The sequence below is a fragment of the Zootoca vivipara genome, chromosome Z2 (assembly GCF_965207765.1).
Source record: "Zootoca vivipara chromosome Z2, rZooViv2.hap1.1, whole genome shotgun sequence".
Classification (NCBI taxonomy): domain Eukaryota; kingdom Metazoa; phylum Chordata; class Lepidosauria; order Squamata; family Lacertidae; genus Zootoca; species Zootoca vivipara.
In genome coordinates this window covers 34,619,950-34,643,106 of record NC_142585.1, presented here as the reverse complement: position 1 = coordinate 34,643,106, position 23,157 = coordinate 34,619,950, and the positions used below count along the sequence as shown (strand labels likewise).

Below are 23,157 nucleotides of genomic sequence, written 5' to 3'. Positions count from 1 at the left end.
AGTTCTGGGGTGACTTCTAATACCAGTTTGGTTATTTTGCATATTTCTTGTATGACTGCTGCCCCAAAGGGTAGGATTTGGGGGCATTCTCACCACATGTGGAGGTATGTGTCTGTAGAAGCACAGCCTCTCCAGCCTCTCCAGCTTTTTTGTGAGGTTCCATGGTGTTAAAGGTAAAGGGACCCCTGACCATTAGGTCCAGTCGTGGACCACTCTGGGGTTGCGGCGCTCATCTCGCTTTACTGGCCAATGGAGCCGGAGTACAGCTTCCGGGTTATGTAGCCAGCATGACTAAGCCGCTTCTGGCGAACCAGAGCAGTGCACGGAAACACCATTTACCTTCCCACTGTAGTGGTACCTACAGTATTTATCTACTTGCACTTTGAGGTGCTTTCAGATTGCTAGGTTGGCAGGAGCTGGGACCGAGCAACGGGAGCTCACCCTGTCACAGGGATTCGAACTGCTGACCTTCTGATCAGCAAGCCCTAGGCTCTGTGGTTTAACCCACAGCGCGTTAGGTACTACCTGTAGGTAAGTTTCAGAGTGAGTTCTTTTCTTTTGGCTGAGATGGATTCAAAGGGAGGTGTAGACCACATTCTAGTCCATTGGGTGGGGTTAATTTCGTTGTTGTGCTCCCATTGTTCTTTGATTGCATCAAGGGGAGTTGTGGGATTTTGGAGCAGTATTTTGAATATTGTGGATACCATCCCCTTGCTGTGTTCTTCTGCTGGCCAAAGAAGGTTTTCAAAGGTGGACAAGGGCCTAGTGGCTGCTGAGTCTATGAATTGTTTAAGAAGGCATGTAGTTGGTGATTAGCCAGGGTATTTGTCTTGTATTTGTATTTCTTGTGTCAATATGAGTTTGTTATTTTGGTAGAAGTCTGCTAGGCAGTGGAGGCCTTTGGTTTGCTTGGTTTTTATCTGGAGGTTGCATGTTGGAATAGCGGGTTGTCATTACTGTTCTATTTACTTTATATACATTATAAAATGAAATAGAAAATATTCTCTGCCCCCCCCCCCAATAATAATAATAGTGGCACATTGTTTTACTAGAAAACCTCGCAAACAAGGGGGAATGGCCAGGGATCAAAAGCATACAGGGCAAGTCTGTAGCTACATAGGCATTGTTTTATTGAGGATACAAGAGTCAGTGGAAATAGCTGCCCCACACCTGCAGCAAATTTTCGTCTATGGTTACAGTCATAACTTTTGGTTTGGGAGAAGGGTAGCCTGGAACCTGCTAGGAAGACGCTTATGAATTTGAAATTGTCAACAAGTTAAGGCTTTATTTTATCTGCCTGCTCAGTTCTTCCAGCTGATTATACAATAGAAGGTGATTTATTTGCAATGATCCTTGACCTGGCTTTATGTTTTGTAAATTGTTTTGTACTGATTGAAATGGCTCATTTTCACATTTTCAATTTATAAATATTATTATTGGGGGGGGGGAAGGGAGATTAACTCACAAGCACATAAGAGCCCTGATAGATCAAACCAATCACCCATCTAGTCCAGCAACCTGTTCTTACAATGGCCAAACAGATTCCCCAATAGGAAACCTGCAAGCTGAACCAGAGCCCAAGAGCCTTCTCCTCTACTGTAGTTTCTAGCAACTGGCTTTCAGAAGCACTGCTGCCTCCAACTGTGGAGGCAGAGCATAGCCATATTGGCTAGCAGCCATTGATTGCTATCACACACAACACATAAGTCATTCCAGGCTGCAAGCTCCCTCCAGGCAAAGAAGAATGGGAGGAGGGACAGACAACTCACTGCCAGCTGTGCCATGGTGGCAAATCACAGAGAGGAGGTCATAGGTGGTGATCTGCGAGATGCTCTCCTTGGCTAGGAAAGGCCGGAGGTCCAGCCCCTCCAAAGGGAAAGAGACGTGACTGTTGATTTTGAAGGAGTACATGACCTCATGTCGGAAACGCTTCAGGTGAATGCACAAGATCTAGGAGAAAAGGCATCAGAGCTCAGAAAGGGACTTGCAGATGGGCAAGTTCAAACCCCTCCAGACTGCCCTCGTAGGTAAAACAATCAACTGGGCTTATCCTAAGACACATTCAGCCAGGGCTGTGTGTGCATGGCATTATAAAGCCATCATAAACTAAAACCCTGGGGTAAAAAGCCTAAGAAGATAAAAAAAAAGTCCTGCTGGATCAGGCCAGTGCTCCATTATTATTATTATTATTATTATTATTATTATTATTATTATTATTATTATTATTATTACCCTGCCCATCTGGCTGGGTTTCCCAAGTTACCCTGGGTGGCTTCCAGCAGGATACTAAAATACAATGATTCATTAAATATTAAAAGCTTCCCTAAACAGGCTGCATTCAGATGTCTTCTAAAAGTCCGATAGTTTATTTCTTTGACATCTGATGGGAGGGCGTTCCACAGGGCGGGCGCCACCACCAAGAAGGCCCTCTGCCATCTAATTCACCATCCTGTATTCACAGTTGCCAACCACCCACAAAGTCATGGAAACATGAAATGCAATCTGCTGCCATGAGATTGGGACTCTCTGCCTCCTTTTTTGTGTTTTGAGATAGCTAAAGAATTAATACTTCAAAGGCTTAGAGACACCGAGATGCTATCACAAACTGCTGAGATCAAGATCTGTCAATCCAACAGATTGTATGCTTTTCCCCCATTGCATCCATCCCTGCCAAGGTATCTGGTAGACTTATCAAATATTAAAATGAGGGTAGCCTTTATACAGTACTGTACAGGCAAAACTAAATGTCCCTTCTGTTAGAAGATTGGATGGGCTAACATAAAGGAGTTCCTAAGGAAAGAGCTTGCAGATGCAACACTGTGTCAATTGAAGATATAACTGATGCTCTTTTTATAACGATCTTAGAAACAATTACATCCACCCATTGTTAAGAACGCAGAAGGGAAGGGCGTCTCTTGCAAAGACCTGCTTTTTGTTGACTGATGTAGAGAGGTATAACATCCAGAATTCTTGCCAAAAGGCTTTACAAATTTGTGTAATAAAATTTAAAGAGGGAATGGGAAATGATTTATCCTATAAACGTCAGGCTGAAGAAATGTAAACCGCTATTATTGGCAGGATTCTTGTTATTATTATTTTTATGTGTGTAATGGCTGCTTGCTAAACACAATAAATCGAACTGAACTTGAACAGTGGCCAACCAGATGTCCCAATGGGAAACACACAAGCAGGACCCAAATGCAACAGCAATTTCCCCACCTGTGATTCTCAGCTACTGGCACTCAGAGGCTTATTACCTCCAAATTTCCTATCCTCCAGCTATATTATTATGATTATTTATTAAAGTTGTATACCGCCCTTCATCCGAAGATACCAGGGTGGTTCACAACGGAAAAAAACTAAACGAGAATACAAAATGCATAATAACAGAGCAAAAGCAAAAGCAAACCAATAAATCCCCTCTCACAAATACATTTAAAAAGCCATTGAATGTTAACATGATTCCTTTTATTAAAAAACCAGGAGCTTCTGCATTCAATGTGTGTACACTCTACCAATTAGATAACTCACTTTATGAGTTCATCTATGCTGGATGAAGAAGTGAATAATGGACTATTCTCTCTTTTCAAAAGTGAAAAATAAGGACCGTATTAGAATGCGTTTCATCTCCAATTTGCTCACTGGGCAGAATGAAGAGGTCGCTGTCTCAGGATATAAACCAACATGGCTTTATCTGCTTACCTCAGGGAGCCGGAGAACTTTGCAGTACTTGACTCCATTTCGCAACCTGGGGGAGAAGGAATGAAGAGTGGATTGGCTATCTGGAATGTTTTTAAAACTGCAAATCCCAACAAGGACCACCTCTTCCCATATGAACCAACCCTCTATCTATAACCAGGCCTTTGGCTGATTAACAGTCTATTGCCCTTTTATGTATGGGGGGGGGGGGGCGTTATTGGTTGGTTTTTGTTTTTGCTTATGTATTTTGTGTTCTACATTCGTATTTTTAGGTTTGAACCACCTTGTGATCTTCAGATGAAGGGCAGTACAGGAATTTAATAAATAAATAAAATAAAAGGCAGAGGTAAAACTTTAGGGTGGTACTCAAAACACTAAAAAAGGAGCCAGAGACTTACTTTTTACATCGTTCACAACTGTACATGTTGTCACCTACAGAAAGAAAAATGAAAGGGGGGTGAAGGGAAGCACTTTTATCCAATCTGTTGCACAGAGCAGGGAAGCAGATATGAATATAGGAAGCTGCCTTATGCTGACTCTGGCAATTGGTCCATCTAACTGAGTATTATCTACACTGACTAGCAACAGCCCCTCCAGGCCAGGGTTCCAGAGTGGGAATGAACCAGGTGTGGGAGATTTGCACTCAAACCTAATGATTCTATTAGTATATAAAGGGGTTAAGGACCACAGAGTTCTAATTTCTAGAGCAGGCTCAGTGAGTCAGGCACCCTCGTCTCCTGAGACGAAGGAAAGCCTGTTTCTTGTTCCTTGCTCTCTCTGTGTGCAATGAAGGCAGACATACCTCAGCTTAGCTCCCAGCCTCAGGCACATTTCTGAAGCTGCTTTGCTGCATTTCTAATGTACCGTGTTTCTCATATTATAAGACATGTCTTATATTTATTTTTTCCTCAAAAAAACACACTATGGCTTATTTTCAAGGGATGTCTTATTTTTTTCCTCCTCCTCCTGCTGCGGCCGGCATTGCTGCTGCGCCTATCACTATGTCTTATTTTCGGGGTATGGCTTATATTCCTTGAATGCTTAAAAATCCTGCTATGGCTTATTTTATGGGTATGTCTTAAAATATGAGAAACAGGGTAAGAAAAAAAAACCTGCTCTTTTATCCCTTATGGGGTATCCAAGAGCCTACATAGAGTCCTTATGTAGGTTCTCTATTGGTAGGAGAAAATAACAAAGGCCAACCAGAGAATATTGAGAAGCAAAGCAGCTAGTAAGCATGATTTTTATTAAACTGTTGCAACAGGGTGCTCACTCCCCCCACACACAGGAGGGAGGAGGAACCCAGAACAATGGTGCACAAGCCCTTATATAGATTCTTGAAATTGCCCACCCTAGCTCAAGACCACCCCCCAAAACATCATACATACATCACAGGTGGTGGTGGTCTACAGCAGAAATACATCACTGGGGCCCGTCTACAACAGAAATTCTGTCTGGCAAGATACTGACAATGGTCACTTGATTGCTTTACCTGCCCAACCTGGCCATTCCTTTTGAGATGCTAAATACTTTGTTCCTGAATCCAGGTCACAGGCTCACCCTATTCATGCACAAATACACCCTTAAGACAGGATTTGTGAACAAAGAGACAATGGGGAGGCTTTCCCCATTTCCTTCCTCTTTGCAGAGAATATATGAGGTCACTGGAAGAGTCAAAATGGCTTCAGGATTGCTCTCCTGTACTATTTCAGACATGTAGTTTATATACCGGTACTTATGTGTGTATTTGCCTTGTAGATTTATGAACATATGTTTTATATATATATGAGACCTTAGAATTCCTATAACACTATGAATATCATTAGCTGAGTTATCTTATTGTTCTTGCATAAGGAAAGATGCATGTCAGAGGCCTAGTAAAGCTTTTTAAACTTCCTTTGGCGTCCATTGGCTGTTTCACTGAAAAGGGGGTAAATGGGGGTCAGCTGTTACACAGCTGAACAGAAGGAAAGAAGGTTTCCTATGCTTCCTATTCCTATGCTTCATTAATCTGCCTAATAATTGGATTTAATACTCTTGTTTGCTGGCCCTGTGTTTTAAAAAAACAAGCACCAGCCGTTTTTTCCTTTGTTCGTTAACCCACGCATGTGGATCTGTTAGTAGAGGATTAACTATAATTAATATATCCTCTTACCAACTCCCATCACCAGGGCCCCTTCTGCATGCAAAGCAGATACTCTACCACTGATCTACGTAAGACTACTGGCCCATCTAGCACAGTATTGCCTGCCTCAGGGACAGCCAAATGCAGTGCCCTCCAAATTGGACAACTACTCCCCTAATCCCCGGCTGCTGGCTGAGACTGATGGGAGTTGTGGTTTAAAATTTTGATGGCTATTTTAAACAATTTCACATACCCTTAAGCTTGATTATTAGTCAGCTAAAGACTGCTGTGTTAGACAACTAGTAAGTGATATAGAAGGAATTAAAGAACCTTTTAATGAGGGTGAAAGAGGAGAGCGCAAAATATGGTCTGAAGCTCAACATCAAAAAAACCAAGATCATGGCCACTGGTCCAACCACCTCCTGGCAAATAGAAGGGGAAGAAATGGAGGCAGTGAGAGATTTTACTTTCTTGGGCTCCTTGATCACTGCAGATGGTGACAGCAGTCACGAAATTAAAAGACGCCTGCTTCTTGGGAGAAAAGCAATGACAAACCTAGACAGCATCTTAAAAAGCAGAGACATCACCTTGCCAACAAAGGGCCATATAGTTAAAGCTATGGTTTTCCCAGTAGAGATGTATGGAAGTGAGAGCTGGACCATAAAGAAGGCTGCTTGCCGAAGAATTGATGCTTTTGAATTATGGTGTTGGAGGAGACTCTTGAGAGTCCCATGGACTGCAAGAAGATCAAACCTTATCCATTCTTAAGGAAATCAGCCCTGAGTGCTCACTGGAAGGACAGATCCTGAAGCTGAGGCTCCAATACTTTGGCCACCTCATGAGAAGAGAAGACTCCCTGGAAAAGACCCTGATGTTGGGAAAGATGGAGGGCACAAGGAGAAGGGGACGACAGAGGATGAGATGGTTGGACAGTGTTCTCGAAGCTACGAACATGAGTTTGACCAAACTGTGGGAGGCAGTGGAAAACAGGAGTGCCTGGCGTGCTCTGGTCCATGGGGTCACAAAGAGTCAGACATGACCAAACGACTAAACAACAAAGTGATATAAAATAAAATAACCATTTAGACCAGGCATCCCCAAACTGTGGCCATCCAGATGTTTTGGACTACAATTCCCATCTTCCCCGACCACTGGTCCTGTTAGCTAGGGATCATGGGAGTTGTAGGCCAAAACATCTGGAGGGCCACAGTTTGGGGATGCCTGATTTAGACAGCCTCACATCCAAACAGGATTTGAACCTGAAATCTCCCTCTGCCCTTCACCCACCCACCCAGCACCACTTTAGACCTGGAATTCCCTTCATTCAGCTGATCAGCTGATCAGCCCGGCCCATAAGGAAACTCCCTTTGCTAGTCCTTAGAGACCAAGAAAAGGCAAGATGAAGAAGGTTCTGAATGAATTCATCCGAGGCACCACTCTTTGGAATTCCTTCCCATTAGAGGCACCATCACTGTTGTTGTTTTCAACAGCTGTAGAAGGCCTTCCTCTTTTCAAGAAGCACTTTAAGTAGAATCTACATTCATTCTATATGGGAGCTGCATTTGCACTCATATACAGAACTGTTTTTCTTTCTTTTTTTTAATACGTGGAACTGACTTTAATGGCTTTTATACTTTTTCTTGTTTTGCAGTTGTTAACAGTCTTAGGGGTAAAGGGCAAGACATTTAATAAAAAGAAACAAACATATTGGCCTCCTTTCTGGCCGACACACCTTTCAGCTCGTCTGCAGCAAAGAAGGCAGCAAGACAGTCCTCCAGGGTGACCACCGGGCCCCAAAACCAGCTGGGGATGCAAGACACCACAAACCTGTAGGAGGAGCAAGGAGGGTATTACTCAGGACTGACTCACAGGGAGTTCTTGACTCCAAAAAGCTTAACAGATAAAATAGTTACATGTCTCTATAGTGGTGAGCCTCATACCGGTACTATTTGCTTCTCTCTCAGCCTTTATACTGTTCACTTGTAAAACATGGGCATTACAATTACTGGCTCTTCTAGCCAGTTCTATCATGGAGTGGGCCAAAGCTCAGTAGCAGAGCAAACACTTTGCATGCAGAAGGATACCTGGCACCTGCAGTTAGGGCCCGGAGAGATCACACACACACACACACACACCCCTGAACAAAAATTTTAAAAAATCCTTCCAGTAGCACCTTAGAGACCAACTAAGTTTGTCATAGGTATGAGCTTTCGTGTGCATGCACACTTCTTCAGATACACACAAAAGCTCATACCTATGACAAACTTAGTTGGTCTCTAAGGTGCTGGAAGGAATTCCCCCCCCCCCGACTACGTCAGACCAACACGGCTACCTACCTGTAACTAACACACACCTGAAAATAGGCTGGAAAGCCTTATTTGTTATCAATTATTTATTATTATACTTTTCTTACTATTTTTGAATTTTCTGACTTGTAAAACTATAAAACCCAATAGAAATAATTAAACAACAACAATTTGGGTAGCCACTGCCAGTCTGTGTGGATGAAACTGAGCTAGGTGGGCCAAGGATCTAACTTGGGATAAGGTTCTTAGTCAACCCATACAGAATGACGAGGGCAACGATCTTACTTTTACCTTTAAGTGAAATACAACAGCTTAGTTGTAGAGCATATGTTGCACATGCAGAAGGTCCCAGGTTCAATTCCTGGCACCTTCAGGTAGGACTGAGAAAAACCCCTGTCAGAAAACCCTGGAGTGCTGCTGCCATTCCCCCAGTGAACTGGGGGAACTGATGGTTTGGACCCTGCCCAAGGCAGCTTCCTATGTCCCTACATCAAGGAAGTCAGATGCAGATTGGCTCGTTACCTGCAGGACATTCCAGTGTGTGGCTCATGGGGTTGCTGTCAGCATTTGGCCCTTTCCCCAAGCAAGCATTTTGCATCTGGCTTCACCCCAGGCATTTTTGGAGGACACAGATTATTTAGATCCATTCCAATGTGGGTTCAAACCTGGCAGTCAGAACTGAGGCGATCTTGGTTGCCCTGAATGGATGACCTTTGTAAAGAGCAGGACAGGGGGAGTATGACTTTGCTCCTGCTTCTTGATCTTTCATTGACTTTTGACACCATCAACCACTGTATTCTGCTGGACCAGCTCCGGGAATGGGAATTTGGGGCACTGTATTACAGTGGTTCCAATCCTACCTTCAATATTGAGTCCAGAAAGCAGCATTGGGAGAGCGTATTTCAGCCCCTGGCTGTGTTATGGAGTGGTAGTGGACTATCTTATCTCCTGTGCTATTTAATATCTACATGAAGCTGTTGGAAGCGGTTTTCAGGAGTTTTAGGGGTGAGGTGCTATCGGTGTGCTGACAACACTCAACTCTCATTCTCCATAAGATCTGAATCAGGAGGGGCTGTGTGGTCCCTGGGCCATTTCCTAAATGCAGTGGTGGAATGGACAAGGAACAACAAGCTGAGCTTGAATTCTGACAAGACGGAGGCACTTTAGGTGAGTAGCTCCCATGTCAAGAAATGGGTCAGTTGCCTACCCTGGATGGAGTTGCACGCCCCTCGAATGAGCAAGTTTGCAGTTTGGAGATGTTCTGGATACAGCTCTGTCACTGGAGGCTCAGGTAGCCTCAGTGACTAGAAGTACATTATACCAACTGCAGCTGGTTCAACAGCTATGGCCATTCCTGGTCTGGAAAAGTCTTGCCACAGTAGTTCATGGGCTGGTCACTTCAAGGCTAGATTACTGCAGTGCACTATGTGTGGAGCTTCTCTCACGCATGATCCAGAAGCTGCAGTTAGTGCAGAGTGCTGCAGCATGATTGCCAATAGGAGTGAGGCCTTGTCAGCATTATGTGCTCAGAGATCTGCACTGGTTGCCAATTTGCCAGCGGGCCAAATTCAAGGTGTTAAAATTAGCATATAAAGCTCTTAACAGCCTGAGACCAGTTTACCTACGAAATCTCCTTGCCTCACATGTCCCCACTCAACTGGTTCAATTGGTGGAATTGGCAATACTTCAGTTGCCACATACACCCACTCCACATTTGTAAGAACTCGGTCATTTAGTGCCACCTACACTTTGGAACTCCCTGCCTATTGAGATCAAGCAGGCACCTTTGCTGCTGTATTCTTTTTGGTGCCTGTTTAGACAAGCCTACCCAGATGCTTAGGAAGCTGGTGTGGATTTTAATCTGTTTTAGTATTTTAGCTCTTGTATGTTTTAAGGAAGGATTGTAAATTTTTCAGGTTTTATCTTTGGTAAAATGCTTTGAGGGTTGTTGTTTTTTTTAACAATCAAGCAGTGTATAAATTTTATGAAATAAATGAGACATGCTTTCCCCTCATTTTCATCTTGAACGCACCTGGCTGAACTTTGTCCTCCCACAACTCCAATACCTGAAAAGTTGCTTCTGCAGCCTGCTCACCTCCGGATATACTCCATGATGAAGGCGATCCAGCCCTGCGAGGCAGCATAGTTATCCCCACAGGCTCCTGTCTTGGCTGGCACATTCTGGTAAATGGCAGAGTGCAGCTTGGCCAAGTCCTCCTTCCCAGGGATGGGAAGCGACAAGTCCTGGAATGTCTCCACAGTGGTGGATACCTGGAGGCACCACAGGAGGAAAACGGAGGATGTCAGTGGCTGGTGGCCACTATCTCAGAGGCAGTATCCTCCTGAAAACCAGCTGCTGGTGTAACTGCAAGTTTGGAGATGTGGTTGGGCTTATGTTCTGTTTGCAGGCTTTGCTAAAAACCTTAAACAGAACAGCATCGGAAGAGCCCTGCTGGATCAGACCAATGGCCCACCTAGTCCAGCATCCTGTTCTCACAGGGGCCAACCAGGTGCCCCAATGCAAAGCCTGCAAACAGGATCTAAGTGCAACAGCAGAGCTCTCCCCACTTGCAATTCCAAGCAACTGGTATTCAGAGGCATACAGACATTGACAGTGAAGGGAGAAAACTTGAACTCTGCTGGATCAGGCCAACAGCTCATCTATTCCAGCATTCCATTCTAACAGCAGCCAACCAGATGCCTCTGCGAAGACAGCAAGCTGGGAATGGGTGGGAAAGCTCTCTTCCCACATGTGATTCCTAAAAGATTGTGGATAGCAAGACTGGGACATTTCCAGGGGTTGTGGAGAATACACAAATGAGCAGACTAGGGACTCAGCTACATTAGTAAAGAAACAGCAATTTGAATGTGTTAGAAATGTGCAACACCAGATGACGCCAGAGAACAGGAAATTTTAAAATGTGGTTTTCCATAGGGATTTCTTTCTTTTGTTATAATGATCTAATTTCTGACATTTATAGGGCTTTTTCCCCTGTGTTTAGATCCACCCTAGGAGTGAGGAGCCTTTTTCAGCACGGGGGCTATATACTCTCATGGGCAACCTTCCGAGGGCCACATGCCAGCAGTGGGGAGGGCCAGATGCAAAAGCAACTAAAGGGACAGAAGCCACTGCCCATGGTCTTTTAGCTGGAGAACAACATGTGAGCTGGACCGATTAGCTGCAATCCATCTCCTCCTTATGTGGTCAGGGCTGTATAAAAGGAGTTGCAGGAGAGCCTTCAAAACATAACCAGGCTAACATATTGAAGGAACCTCTGGGAGAAAAGGGGATTTCATAGTTCTGCCTTGTGGAGCAGGCCACATCAGAAAAAGTCAGAGATTTCTACACACATCTCTCTCTTTGTCTCAGACATGCAAAAGAACTCAAGGAGGCTAATGAAAGGAGGAATGGCCTAAGGGTGTGTGGCCGGAGGTGAGTCTTGAGAGCAAGGTGGACAGGTGGGGGGGGCACACGGGGCCCCTGGGCCTGAGCCTCCCCACTCCTGGAGCAGGCACAGCTTTGCTAAAAGGGGCCAATGATCTGACTTGGCATAGATGTTCAAACCAAAGGCTCCCCCACCCCACCAGAGGAGGAGGAGGGGATTTGGAAAGTGTGGGCCTCTTGCCATTTTCCCTGGATCAGCAGCAGTAAGGGAACGCACTCGGTCACAGGTGAGGCACTGGACCAGGCTGAGGATGGAGCCGTCAAAGATGTCAGAGATGACGCTGCGGTAACGGACCTCCTTCTTCTTCTTGCTGGAAGTCAACATCTGAGCTGAGGAAGGAGATTGCATTTTTACTACTATTATTATTACATTTACTGCCCACCCTTTACCAGCAGGTCCCAGGGCAGGTTACAACAATTTAAAATTCAGGATTGAGAACAGTTAAAAGAGATTACAATACAGAGGAACAGAGTGGGTCCCGAAAAAACACATCTCAAATGTGTCTTAATGGACCTCACATCCCTGATTCAGGGCCAGCTCTGCTGTTTGCCAGGATGAAGTGATCCCTCTCAGAGGGAAGTTGGGTTTGTTAAGGACAGTGTGATGCCAATTATAATTTATCATAATCAACAACAAATTTATATCACACATACACACCCTTTCACCAGCAGGTCCCAGGACTGGTTATAACTTAAAATTCAGAATTGAGAACGGTTAAAACACATCACATTCACAGAAACAGGGTGGGTCCTGAAAACACACATCTTGGGTGTCAAAAGCCAGGGTAAAGAGGTGTGTCTTTGCTGACAGCTGTATAGTGAAGAAGCCGGACCCACCTCTGTGCAGAAGGAATTCCTCAATTTAGGGGCTGCCACAAAGAAGGCCCTCACCCAGGCTGCCACTACTACCCCAAACTTCTGAGGGAGGTGGAGCTACCAAGAATCACAGAATTAGAGAACTGTAGAGCTGGGACCTCAAGAGTCATCTAGTCCAACCCCTTGCAAGGATTTCAGCTAAAGCATCCATTATAGATGACCATCCAAACTTTCACTAAAAGCCTCCAATGAAGGAGAGTCCACAACCTCCTGAGGGAGTCTGTTCTACTGTCAAACTGCTATTACTGTCAGAAAGTTCTTTCTGATGGAAGATGAAAGGGCCCCCAGGAGGTTCTGTAAGGAAAGGAGGCGATGTCTCAGATAATATGGGCCTGAGTATTTTAGAACTTTGAACACTGGAGTGAGTACTTTGAATTGTACCCAGAAATGAACTGGCAGCCAAACAGTTTTATAGGTTTGCTAATCTTCCCTCGGTAAAATTACGGATCTGGTGTAGGACACTTAACTATGGGCTTCGCCTAAATTCAACCCACCCACCCCAGTCTAATATCTCTTGTGCTGCAAGATTATCACAAGAGCACCTGGACTAAAATTGTCTATCAAAAACTTCACTCTTGTGGTTTATCACGACAACAGCTACTCACTTTGGATTTTAGTAAAGCAGTCAGTCTAATTTGTCAGTGCCTAAATAATATCGAGCATCAGAACAACTTGGCCACAATAAGGAAATTTTGCCCATGGTATGACTTTCCCATTTCAACTCTCTGGCACCCTATCTGCATAACCTAGCAATTCTAAAATATAGTCACATTTTTACTCTCGCAAGATTGAATGTATTGCCCTCGGCTGCACTTGAGGGACGATTCCAACAGATTCCAAACAACAAACGCTTATGTCCCTGTGGAGATGGCAGTACCGAATCAGTGGCGCATGCCCTTCTGGCTTGCACTCTTTATAAAGACTTGAGGAATGAGATTATCACACCTCTTTTATTGTCCATTCCGGGTCACCCAACCACTGCCACAGTCTCCTTTCTCTAGGCAGATCAAGATGAGCACGTGACAGCAAAGGTTGCAAGGTTTTTAGCTGGGGCAATCAGAATAGGAGTGAGAAGCAACAGCATGTGTGTATCCATTCTGAAGGAAATCAGCCCTGAGTGCTCACTGGAAGGACAGGTCGTGAAGCTGAGGCTCCAATACTTTGGCCACCTCCAGAGAAGAGAATATTGCCTGGAAAAGACCCTGATGCTGGGAAAGACTGAGGGCACAAGGGGAAGAGGATGACAGAGGACAAGATGGTTGTACAGTGTTATCGAAGCTACCAACATGAGTTTGACCAAACTGCGGGAGGCAGTGGAAGACAGGAGTCCCTGGCGTGCTATGGTCCATGGGGTCACGAAGAGTCGGACACGACTAAACGACTAAACAACAACAACAACAACAACAACAATCAGAATAAGATCCACAATTTGACTATTGATTCAAAGCCCTAAAATGTATTTTATATAATTGACTTTTTATTTCTATTCTTTGTATATTGTATTGTTGTTTTATTGTTGTGGCCAATGGCTGACGCAAATAAAGATTTTTTTTAACCTTTAAAAAACAAGTTTATTGATCAATTTAAAACTTTACATAAAACAAAAGCACATAAGGTAACGGTACAACTCAAATACTTCAAATCTTACAAGTCATACCCATTTCCTATATCTATGCAGATAAAAGCCCCCTTCCCCCCTCCCACCCTCCCTGCTCCCACCCCTCTCCACCCTTCTTTCCTACCATTTTCCCTACTGTCTTCTCTCCCTCCCTCCTGTAACCCTCGTTCCTTTTTTCATATTATACATTATATATGCCAATTATATATAACAACTCTAAAGCCTGGAGAGAGAATTCAATAGAAGTCATTAAAACTAAAAATGTTGAAAGAAAAACAAAGGGTTTGTGTTGTTTTTTTTTCCTTTTCCTTTCGTATTCTCCTTCCTGCCAATCTCTAATGTATTTTTAAACTTATGCGAACGTACTAAACCTAGTATATTTCTGACGCAAATAAAGATTTATTCATACATTTATAGGTTTGGGTGTTGTTTGGTAATCGCCTCACCAGTTCTCTCTGTGGAAGACTATCATAGAAACTCTGCACAGATGGAGGGGATTGAATGGGAGGTGGGGTCCACATAAAGAACAAGTAGGATGCCCTCAGGAAATGCAAAACACGTAGTTAAACGTGTAACTCCCTCCCATAGGAGGCAGTGGTGGCTACCAAATTAGATGGCTTTGAAAGAGGACTGGACAAATTCATGGAGGAGATGGAGAAGGAGACTAGCAATGGCTATGCTTTGCCTCCATGTTCAGAGGCAGTAATGCTCTAGGTGAGGGCTTTTGTGCTGGGTTCCTGCCTGAGGGAGTCCCACAGGCATCTGCTTGGCCACAGGGAGTAAAGGATGCTAGACTATGTGGGCCCACTGGTCTGGTCCAGTAGGGATCTTCTTATGTCCTTATACAGAAAACAACTACCACAGAAGCAGCTCAACCCAGATGCTTCCTGGACTTACCCTTTTTCAGCACATAGGAGGAGGATCCCAGGCGCACAGGGCTCGAGCGTGGGGGGCTGCTAGAGAGCTTGGAATGCACTTCGTGATGAACGGGGCTGCAGGGCCGAGAGGAGCAGCGTGTGTAGGCATCATTGTCTGGTTCTGTTGCAAGGAAAGGAAGTGAATTGCCTGTAGAGAGGACTGGAACACAAGTTTTGTCTGACAAGCTCAGCCAGCCAATCCCTCATCTCTGGGCACCAACTTGGCCCCAATTGTTTTTTATTTAATTTAGTTCTCAGATTGGCTACCAAGCACTTGAGCACCTTCTTCTCATGGCAGAAGGTGGGGATATTATGGCTTTAGCAAGATGGGTCACCATGTGGTGCCTCTGGGTGCCATGGTATTGTTGAGGTCCTTCCCTAGTGTCTACCGTAAAAGGCCTCTGTGCTTCCCCATTCACTGCCCATTGGGGAATGGAGCGGTGGGACAGTTAACCTTCTTCTCCCTGGGAAAATATATAGAGCTGAAGGAAGAAATGGGGGAGAGTGACACTCTTTCCCACTTCCTATTTCAGCTCTATGAGCTTTCAAAGGCTCAGATTAACTCTTCCAGATCTAACTTTCAACCAGATCCCTGGGAAAAGGTGCATGCATTTTCCCTCTTCCTCTGGGGTTAGGGACTGATTTGCGTGCAAGGAGTGAGAAGCAACTAGAAAGAGTAATGGCCATGGTGCTCATGCTGGGGTGTAGTGGTTAAGAGTGTCAGCCTAGCACCTGGGAGACCAGAGTACAAATCCCCACTTGGCCAAGAAACACACTGGATGACCTAGAGCAGGCATCCCCAAACTTCGGCCCTCCAGATGTTTTGGACTACAATTCCCATCTTCCCCGACCACTGGTCTTGTTAGCTAAGGATCATGGGAGTTGTAGGCCAAGACATCTGGAGGGCCACAGGTTGGGGATGCCTGACCTAGAACTAGGCACTTCCACCCAGCCTAACCTATGTCACAATGTTTGTTGTAGGGTTTAAAGAAGGAGGGGGAGAAGCATGTATGCCACCTTGAACTCTTTGGAGAAAATGGCAGGATGCAAGTGCAACAAACAAACAACAAACAAACAAACAAATTTCCAAATGTAGCCACTGTCTGCTTCAGCTGTGAGATTCCTCATCAAGGGAGGACCAGGAGGCCACAGCCTTAATCCTAGCCCTGAGCCATATGGAGGTAAGGAGCAGAGATCCTACAACGAGGCCAAAGCAGGGGGGGCTCTCTGCACCCAGAGTTAGTTCAGCCTCGGGTGTCAAGGCCAATCAAGTCCCAAGTCCAAGGGAAATCAGATGCTTCAAACGCAAAATCCAGTGTCCTACTACACACAACTCCTCCTCAGGAGTAAAGTTCTCCTAGGGAAGTTAGACCCCCTTTCAATGAGAGATACTCTACCAGTGAGCTATGGCCCTTCCCTTAAAACTAGTAAAAAAATATGAACGAAGGTGTGTATGATATGCAGCTTCCAAGGTTCAGACACAGGTGCCAAGAGCATTGCACACTGAACCTGTTGTGGAGTACCTGGAGTCCTAGAGGGGCTGGCTGGATGAGGTGTGGAAGGAGGGAGCACTTCTGGGGAAGCCCTGCCATCCACTGCTGTCACAGAGGTGTCAACATCAGCATCTTCATCCACTTGCTCCGAGTTGCTCCGCCGATGGCTACACGAGAACTTCCGGTCCTTCATCCGCTCCTTTTCAGAAATCCCCCGCCCAGCCTCGTCCTGGATCAGCAGCTCAGCCTCTGCCAGGGAGCACCCAGTTTTGCTCTGCCCATCCCCTTCGCCCCGGTCGCTGCTCGAGTCACAGGAGAGGAACTCGTCCTCCGAGGGGCTGCGGTCATGCTCCTGCTTGTCTTCCATGTCGCTCAAGTCGGAGTCCCGGGTCTCGGCCATGACTGGCTCCTTCAGCTCTTCGTGGAGCTGATCCATCAAGCAGCGTAGGAATTCTTGGGTGTCCTGGGGTGGGTACGCAGAGAAGAAAATATTGTATGGGGCACTTCAGGCCTAGGGCTCTCTATTCAGCCTCTTTCTAGGTCACCCCCCTCCCTCTCCCCAGGACTTGCCTTCCAACAGCCCTGCTCTGCCCCCTCTTCTTGTGCTTCCCCCTGTTTGGAATATGGATGGAAGATGTGGGGAGAGAGGAGTAGTGTAGAAAGATTTGGCCTGTATCTGTGGTTGGAGTGTAACCTACTGAACAAAAGTAAGGATCAGACCTGTTGCTTTGCCCACCACTGGCATATGCCCCCAGAAGGTCCCCACGTGAAAATGCAACACTCAGGCTGAAAAAGATTCCCCACTCTGACTCTACAGGTAGCAGATCTCCAGTATTTCAGACAGAGGCTTCTTCAAGCTGTACCTGAAGGTGGTGGGGATTGAGCAAGAGACCTTGTGCATGCAAAGCAAGTACTTTACCAATGTGTTGGGGCCCTTTTTCCTTTTTTAAAAAAGGTACGATTCTAGTCCCCATGGTTCTGAATAAAAGGAAGAACTAAATAAAAAACTGCCTATACTGAGTTGAACTGTTAGTCCATCAAGCTCAGTATTGCCTACACTGACTGGCAGTAGCTCTCCAAGGATCTATCGCATCTGTACTTGGAGATGCCAGGGACTGAGCCTGGGGCCTTTTCTTCAGGCAAAGTAGATGCTGTACAATCCTCCCAGAAAAAGTTTTGTGATTGCTGGTGGAGGGGGGGGCGACAAAATTGCATGTGGCCCCCAGAAGATTTCCCAGAAAGTAATATGGCCCTCAAGCTTAAAAAGATTCCCCACCCCTGCCCTATTACATTTCATGGCAAATGGAATCCCCTCCTTGCTGGAAGGCTACATGTTGTATCAGTAACTCAGTCTCTGCCTTGGCTCCCTAACTGAAACAGATGCTGTTTAACTTCTCACAGCCCAGGAGAATATAATTTTCTTACTGCAGCAGGAAGAGGGAATCAGAAACATCTGGGATTGCCCCTTTGCCATCCGCCTCACCTGTTGTGCATACCCTCGAAACATGGGGTTGACCAGCTTGATTCCATGTGACAGGCTGCTGGGGACGACATAACTTGGGCTGGTTTTAGGGAAGAAAAAGCAAAGTCAAAAATGAATATATAGAATCTCTGGAGATGTGCAAGGTAAATTTCAAGTTCAAGGTGTTACAGGTGGTACATAGAGCCCTTAATAGCTTGGGGGCCTGATGAGTTTATGTAAATAAACAAACGAAATTACTTTAAAAACCATTGGTGTATCTAGTTCAGTATTGTCTATAGACTAGCATCAGCTCTCCAGGGTTTAAGGCAGGAAGTCTTTTCTCAGCCCTCTCTAGATACTATATTTCATAAAATTAGAATGCCACTGGGAACTGAACCCGAGTCAGAAGATTGGGAAAGTATTGCCTAACAGAATGTAGATCAGTTGGGTGTCATTCTATAGTGAATATTCTGAATAATGTCTTTTATGTAACTGACAGAAGGAAAATCTTTTTCTTTTTTCTATTTTTTGTTTTCCTTTGTTGTTTCCTTTTTCTTTCTCTCTTTGCTTTTGTTTTAATTTAGATTAGTTTCTCTTATTTTACTGTATCGTGAAAAACCTTTAATAAAATCTTATTTTTTTAAAAAAACACTAGGACCTTCTGCATGCAAAGCAAGTGCTCTACCGGTGAGCTGAGGTCCCTACAGCCTCAGTGTCCTAGATTTACTCACCGCTTCTTATGCCACACTTCGGAAATCAGCTTATGGTAACTTTTGCAAAGTGCTGGCTTCTTGTCAGTGCGCACGAGACCGCCACATTCAAGGAAAAATTGAGTGAGTGGGGGACTGATAGGAAGACAAGAAAGAAAGGTGGGTTATGATTTATCCAACAACTTCAATTGGGAGCAGAGAGAAAGGGAAAACATTGATGCCTTCAATAAAAAGTGGAAGAGACCAAGGGGCTAAAAAAAAATCTGCCTGGCCCCAATGAAGCCACCAGATCTGGCCTACAAGCAGCCTTTGCCAAGCTGGTGCAACATCCAGGTGCTTTGGACTACAACATGCTGGCTTGGGGGTTGATGGGAGTTTTTGTGCCAAACATACTAATTGGGGTCTGATGGGAGTTATAGTGCAACACATACTGGTTGGAGGTTGATGGGTGTTATATTGACATATATGCTGGCTGGGGGATAATGGGAATTGTAGTGCCAAACATAGTGGCTGGAGGGTGATGAAGGTAGTGGTCTGAAACATCTGGAAGGCACCAACCTGGCAGTCAGTAAATAGCAGTTATCTGAAAATGACTCTGAAAACCTACCAGTTTGAGAGAGCCTGGAGTGCAGCGTTCATGTAGCAGGAGTTCCCAAGATTTTTCATTCCTGTAAGGCCTAGAAAAGGAATGAAAAAGGAGAGGGGAATGGAGGCTTGTTCATTATGCCCACTGCTACATTTTTATTGTCTGTGTTCAAGGAAAAAGGAAAGGGGTATTTTCATACTCTAAGACCTTTGGATTTACCTCTCGGTTTCAGGTCATCATCTTCCGACTCGGACTCCCCTTCATCAGCAACTGCGATGGGTACAGCTTTTAGGGAATGGATGGGTGGAGGAGAATTCTGGAAGTGAAAGTTGGGGAGTAAATATCAGAGGCAAGTCTGCTTTGCCACACAGTATAATTCTCCAAACTAAGAAACAGCAGCTGAGTTTTCTTTTTTCCTCCTGTCTCCTAATCCCTTTTCTTTTCATGCCATGTATTTTAGACTGTTAGGCCTAGGGGCAAGGACTGTCTCATCACTGACATTTGTAAGCTTCCAGTCATTTTGGGGCCAAATAACGAGGTTAAAATGCTTTTAATAAGTAAAAAAAGAGAGAGATTTTATTATTATTTATTAAAGGTGTATACCACTGTCCATCCAAACAGAGAAATACAAAATGAGATTATAAAAACATAATAAAACAAAAGCAAAAACAAACCAATAGATATCCTCCCACAAACACATTTTAAAAGCCACAGAATGTTAATCAGCCGAATGTCTGGTTGAAGAGAAATGTTTTAGCCTAAAGATATGTAATGAAGGCACCATACTGTCTTGTAGATCCCACTGGTCCTGAGACTTCCCTGCTACATTCCAAGTTGGGATAGTCTTACACATTGACCACTTGAACTAAGAAAAAGAGTAACTCAAAGCATCCAGCTTTGCCACAAAACACTCACCTGGTCCATGAATTTTGATGGAGGGACTGGTGTGTGGGAGTACAACCGCTGGTCCAAGAAAACCTCCTTCTCGCAGGCATAGCACCATACCCGGAACGTTGTCAGGTTTACTGTCAGGTTGTGCTTTTTGGCCTACCAATTTAAAAACACACAAACACAGAGAGCACACCAATTAATATGGGTTGTGTCCAGCTACGCAGTGCAGACCCATCAAAATTAATGGGCCAAAGTCAGTCATGTCTATCAGTTTCAATCATGGGATGCTGCTCTAGGTAGCAGTAATACTGACTAACAAACTTGTTTTTCTGATCTATGGTACCCAAGAAGTGGGACTGTGAAATTGCAGAGGCAAGATCCAACTGATCTTGAATTCTACTGCAATGCAGTCAGAGCAGAAGCAGAAGATAGAGCCTCAAGTTCAATAAGAATGTAAGCAATAGCATAGCTCTGCTGGATGAGGCCAAAGGAGTGCTAGGGAGTCCAGCATCCTGCTTTCCTAGCGGCTAAGCAGATGCCCCAATGGGAAACCCAAAAGCAGCACCTGAGGGCAACAGCAATTCTCCTCGCATGCAATTCAGAACACCTGATATTGAGACACATATCACCTTTGATAGTAGAGGTGTGGTATAACATGAGGGAAGGTTGCAGCATTTGGGACTTTTTAGTTTAGAGAAAAGATGAGAAAGAAGTGACATTCTAGAAGTTTATGAAATTATGCATGATGTGAAGAAAGTGAATAGAAAGATATTTTTCTCCCTCTCTTCAACAAAGCTGGATGTCAGAAGATTTAGGACAGGCAGTGCATAGTTAAGCTATAGAACTCACCCCCACAGGACAAAGTGATGGCCACAAATATAGATGGTTTTAAAAGAGGAGCAGACAAATTAATGTAGGAGAAGGCTATCTACGACTACAAGTCATAATGGCTATGCTCTCCAGGTAGCAGTAATTCTGACTAACATTTTTATATTTCTGATTGGAGGCAGAAATTTAATGCTACTTGGAGTTGTAATGCTTCTGAATGCCAGTTGCTGGAAACCGCAGGAGTGGGGAGTGCTCTTGTGCTGGAATCTTGCTTGCAGGTATCCCACAGGTATCTGGTTGGCCACTGTGAGAAGAAGATGCTGGACTAGGTGGGCTATCAGCCTGATCCAGCAGGCCTCTTCTTATGCCTCAACAGGAAGCCCAAAAGAAGGACCTGAGTGAAACAGCAACTCTCCCCACTTGTGATTCTGAGCAACTGGTATTCAGAGGCATATTGCCTCCAACAGTGCAGAGAAAAGATAGGCACAAGGATTGGCCACAACAGTGTGTTGCATTTCCAAAATATGTCCTTCAACTAGTACAAAAAATTAGAGGACCTCAGCTCTAGACAATACTTGTGTGTTTTCAAAGCAACATGGCTGAGAGAAGTGTTGAATGCTAAACATTCGGGGGGGGGGGTGTTACAATTAAGTTCCAAGGAAATTTTCCTGGCTGCTCACTTGCTTTCTGGGGAAACTAGATCTCTTACCTGTGCATGAAGGGTGCTGTGGTCAGCAAAGGATTCCCCGCAACCAACATAAGAGCAGGAAACCTGAAGTGAAACAAAGCCAATTGACAGTCACAGTGGAAACATGGCAAAAGAAATTCAGAGCAATAGAAAGGTAGGGGTGTGTCTGTGGATACACACACAATGCACAGAAAATAGTGCTACTTCACACCCCAAAAGTGAAAAGTCTACCTGGTACAGCTCAGTAACTAGCTGTGAATGACATTTTACAACAGGAAGAATAAAAGTCATGCATGCAGGAAAATGTATTTGAAAAGAATGTCTTTACCTGAAGACAAGCCCACAGGTTTGGTCCCCCTGCTCCACAAGACTGGCAAGTACCCTGTTTTCATATGAGGAGGAGAAATAATTATCAGTGGCCTATCGTCCTCAGAGACAGACCCATCATCAGACAAAGGAGTGAGGAAATCGTGGACTTGCTGATACTGATATGATATACACTCATATCAGCTCCAGCCAGTGTGGCCAATGAAGCTTGGATGATGGAAGTCCAGCAATATCTGGAGGGCCACAGGCCCCTCCATCCCTGATTCCTTATGGCATGCAAAAAGATGAGAGAATGCCTCTGTTCAAAAGATGAATTCCCTCATGAAAGAAGAAGTGCCTCTTCTTCAATCAAGTGTGGGGAAACTATGACCCTCCCTAAATTGTTGGACTTCATCTCCCATCAGCCCCAACCTGCATGCCCAGTAGTCTGGGATGATGGGAGCTGAAGTCCAACAATACAACTTGGTGTCGTCTGGAGTTTGCAGGGCTCCAACTAACATCAGCCTCAGCCAGCATGGTCAATGGTCAGGGATGATGGAAGTTGCAGTCCAGCAAGCATATGGATGGCCAAAGCTTCCCCACCCTGATGCTATGTATAACTTTTCCTCTTAGGAATGAGCTTCAGACATGTAGGGCGTACTTAAGTCAGACTTGCACTGGTTTAGTAGTCATATCTTCTCCCCAAGGATATTCTCATGGTACTGGGGATCTCCTCAACCCCAGTCTGAAAATGTATTAGTTTGTTTATGGATTGGGTAATTTTTTTGCAAATGAATTTTTCCTTACTTTGGATTTAAGAAGCAGATCATCCTTAGTGACTTCACCTATGGAATCCAGGTGAGGACAAATGTCTCTGGGATCACCCATTTTGCACTTGGGTTCACCTGTGTGGATCAAGAGAGAGAGGGACAGCAAAACAGGTCAGATTGTTTTCACATTCAGCTTGCTCATCTGTTTTTGTTTAAAATGAGAGGAGCTGAACCACAAGCCCATCTTGTTTTGTTTGTTTGTTTGTTTGTTGCATTCATATCCCACATTTTTCTCCAAGGAGCTCAATGTAGTATACATGGTTCTCCCCTTTGTTGTTTAATCCCCACAACAACCCTGTGAGGAAGGTTAGGCTGAGAGGCAGTGGAAAGCTGAATGAAGGTCACCCAATGAGCTTCATATATGTATCAGCCTGTCA

The 23,157-nt window shown here is 44.7% G+C and overlaps 1 protein-coding gene across 16 annotated transcripts in view; it reads right to left on the bottom strand.

Moving 5' to 3' along the window:
* The window catches only part of USP20 (ubiquitin specific peptidase 20), a 114,247-nt gene that overhangs the window by 7,173 nt on the left and 83,917 nt on the right, over positions 1–23,157 (bottom strand). For 13 of the 16 annotated variants that reach the window (XM_088665275.1, XM_088665273.1, XM_035113014.3 and 10 more), the window contains 16 exons: positions 22,758–22,855; positions 21,973–22,026; positions 21,666–21,728; positions 20,153–20,284; positions 19,457–19,553; positions 19,259–19,328; positions 18,673–18,786; positions 17,963–18,041; positions 16,510–16,942; positions 14,967–15,107; positions 11,757–11,905; positions 10,226–10,401; positions 7,557–7,651; positions 4,098–4,131; positions 3,703–3,748; positions 1,770–1,950 (listed from right to left, as the gene is read on the bottom strand). In XM_088665275.1, the coding sequence (XP_088521401.1) occupies positions 1,770–1,950; positions 3,703–3,748; positions 4,098–4,131; positions 7,557–7,651; positions 10,226–10,401; positions 11,757–11,905; positions 14,967–15,107; positions 16,510–16,942; positions 17,963–18,041; positions 18,673–18,786; positions 19,259–19,328; positions 19,457–19,553; positions 20,153–20,284; positions 21,666–21,728; positions 21,973–22,026; positions 22,758–22,855 (1,962 nt within the window). The remainder of the gene's footprint in view (positions 1–1,769; positions 1,951–3,702; positions 3,749–4,097; positions 4,132–7,556; positions 7,652–10,225; positions 10,402–11,756; positions 11,906–14,966; positions 15,108–16,509; positions 16,943–17,962; positions 18,042–18,672; positions 18,787–19,258; positions 19,329–19,456; positions 19,554–20,152; positions 20,285–21,665; positions 21,729–21,972; positions 22,027–22,757; positions 22,856–23,157) is intronic. The other 3 variants (XM_088665272.1, XM_088665284.1, XM_088665285.1) reach the window with 1 other exon arrangement.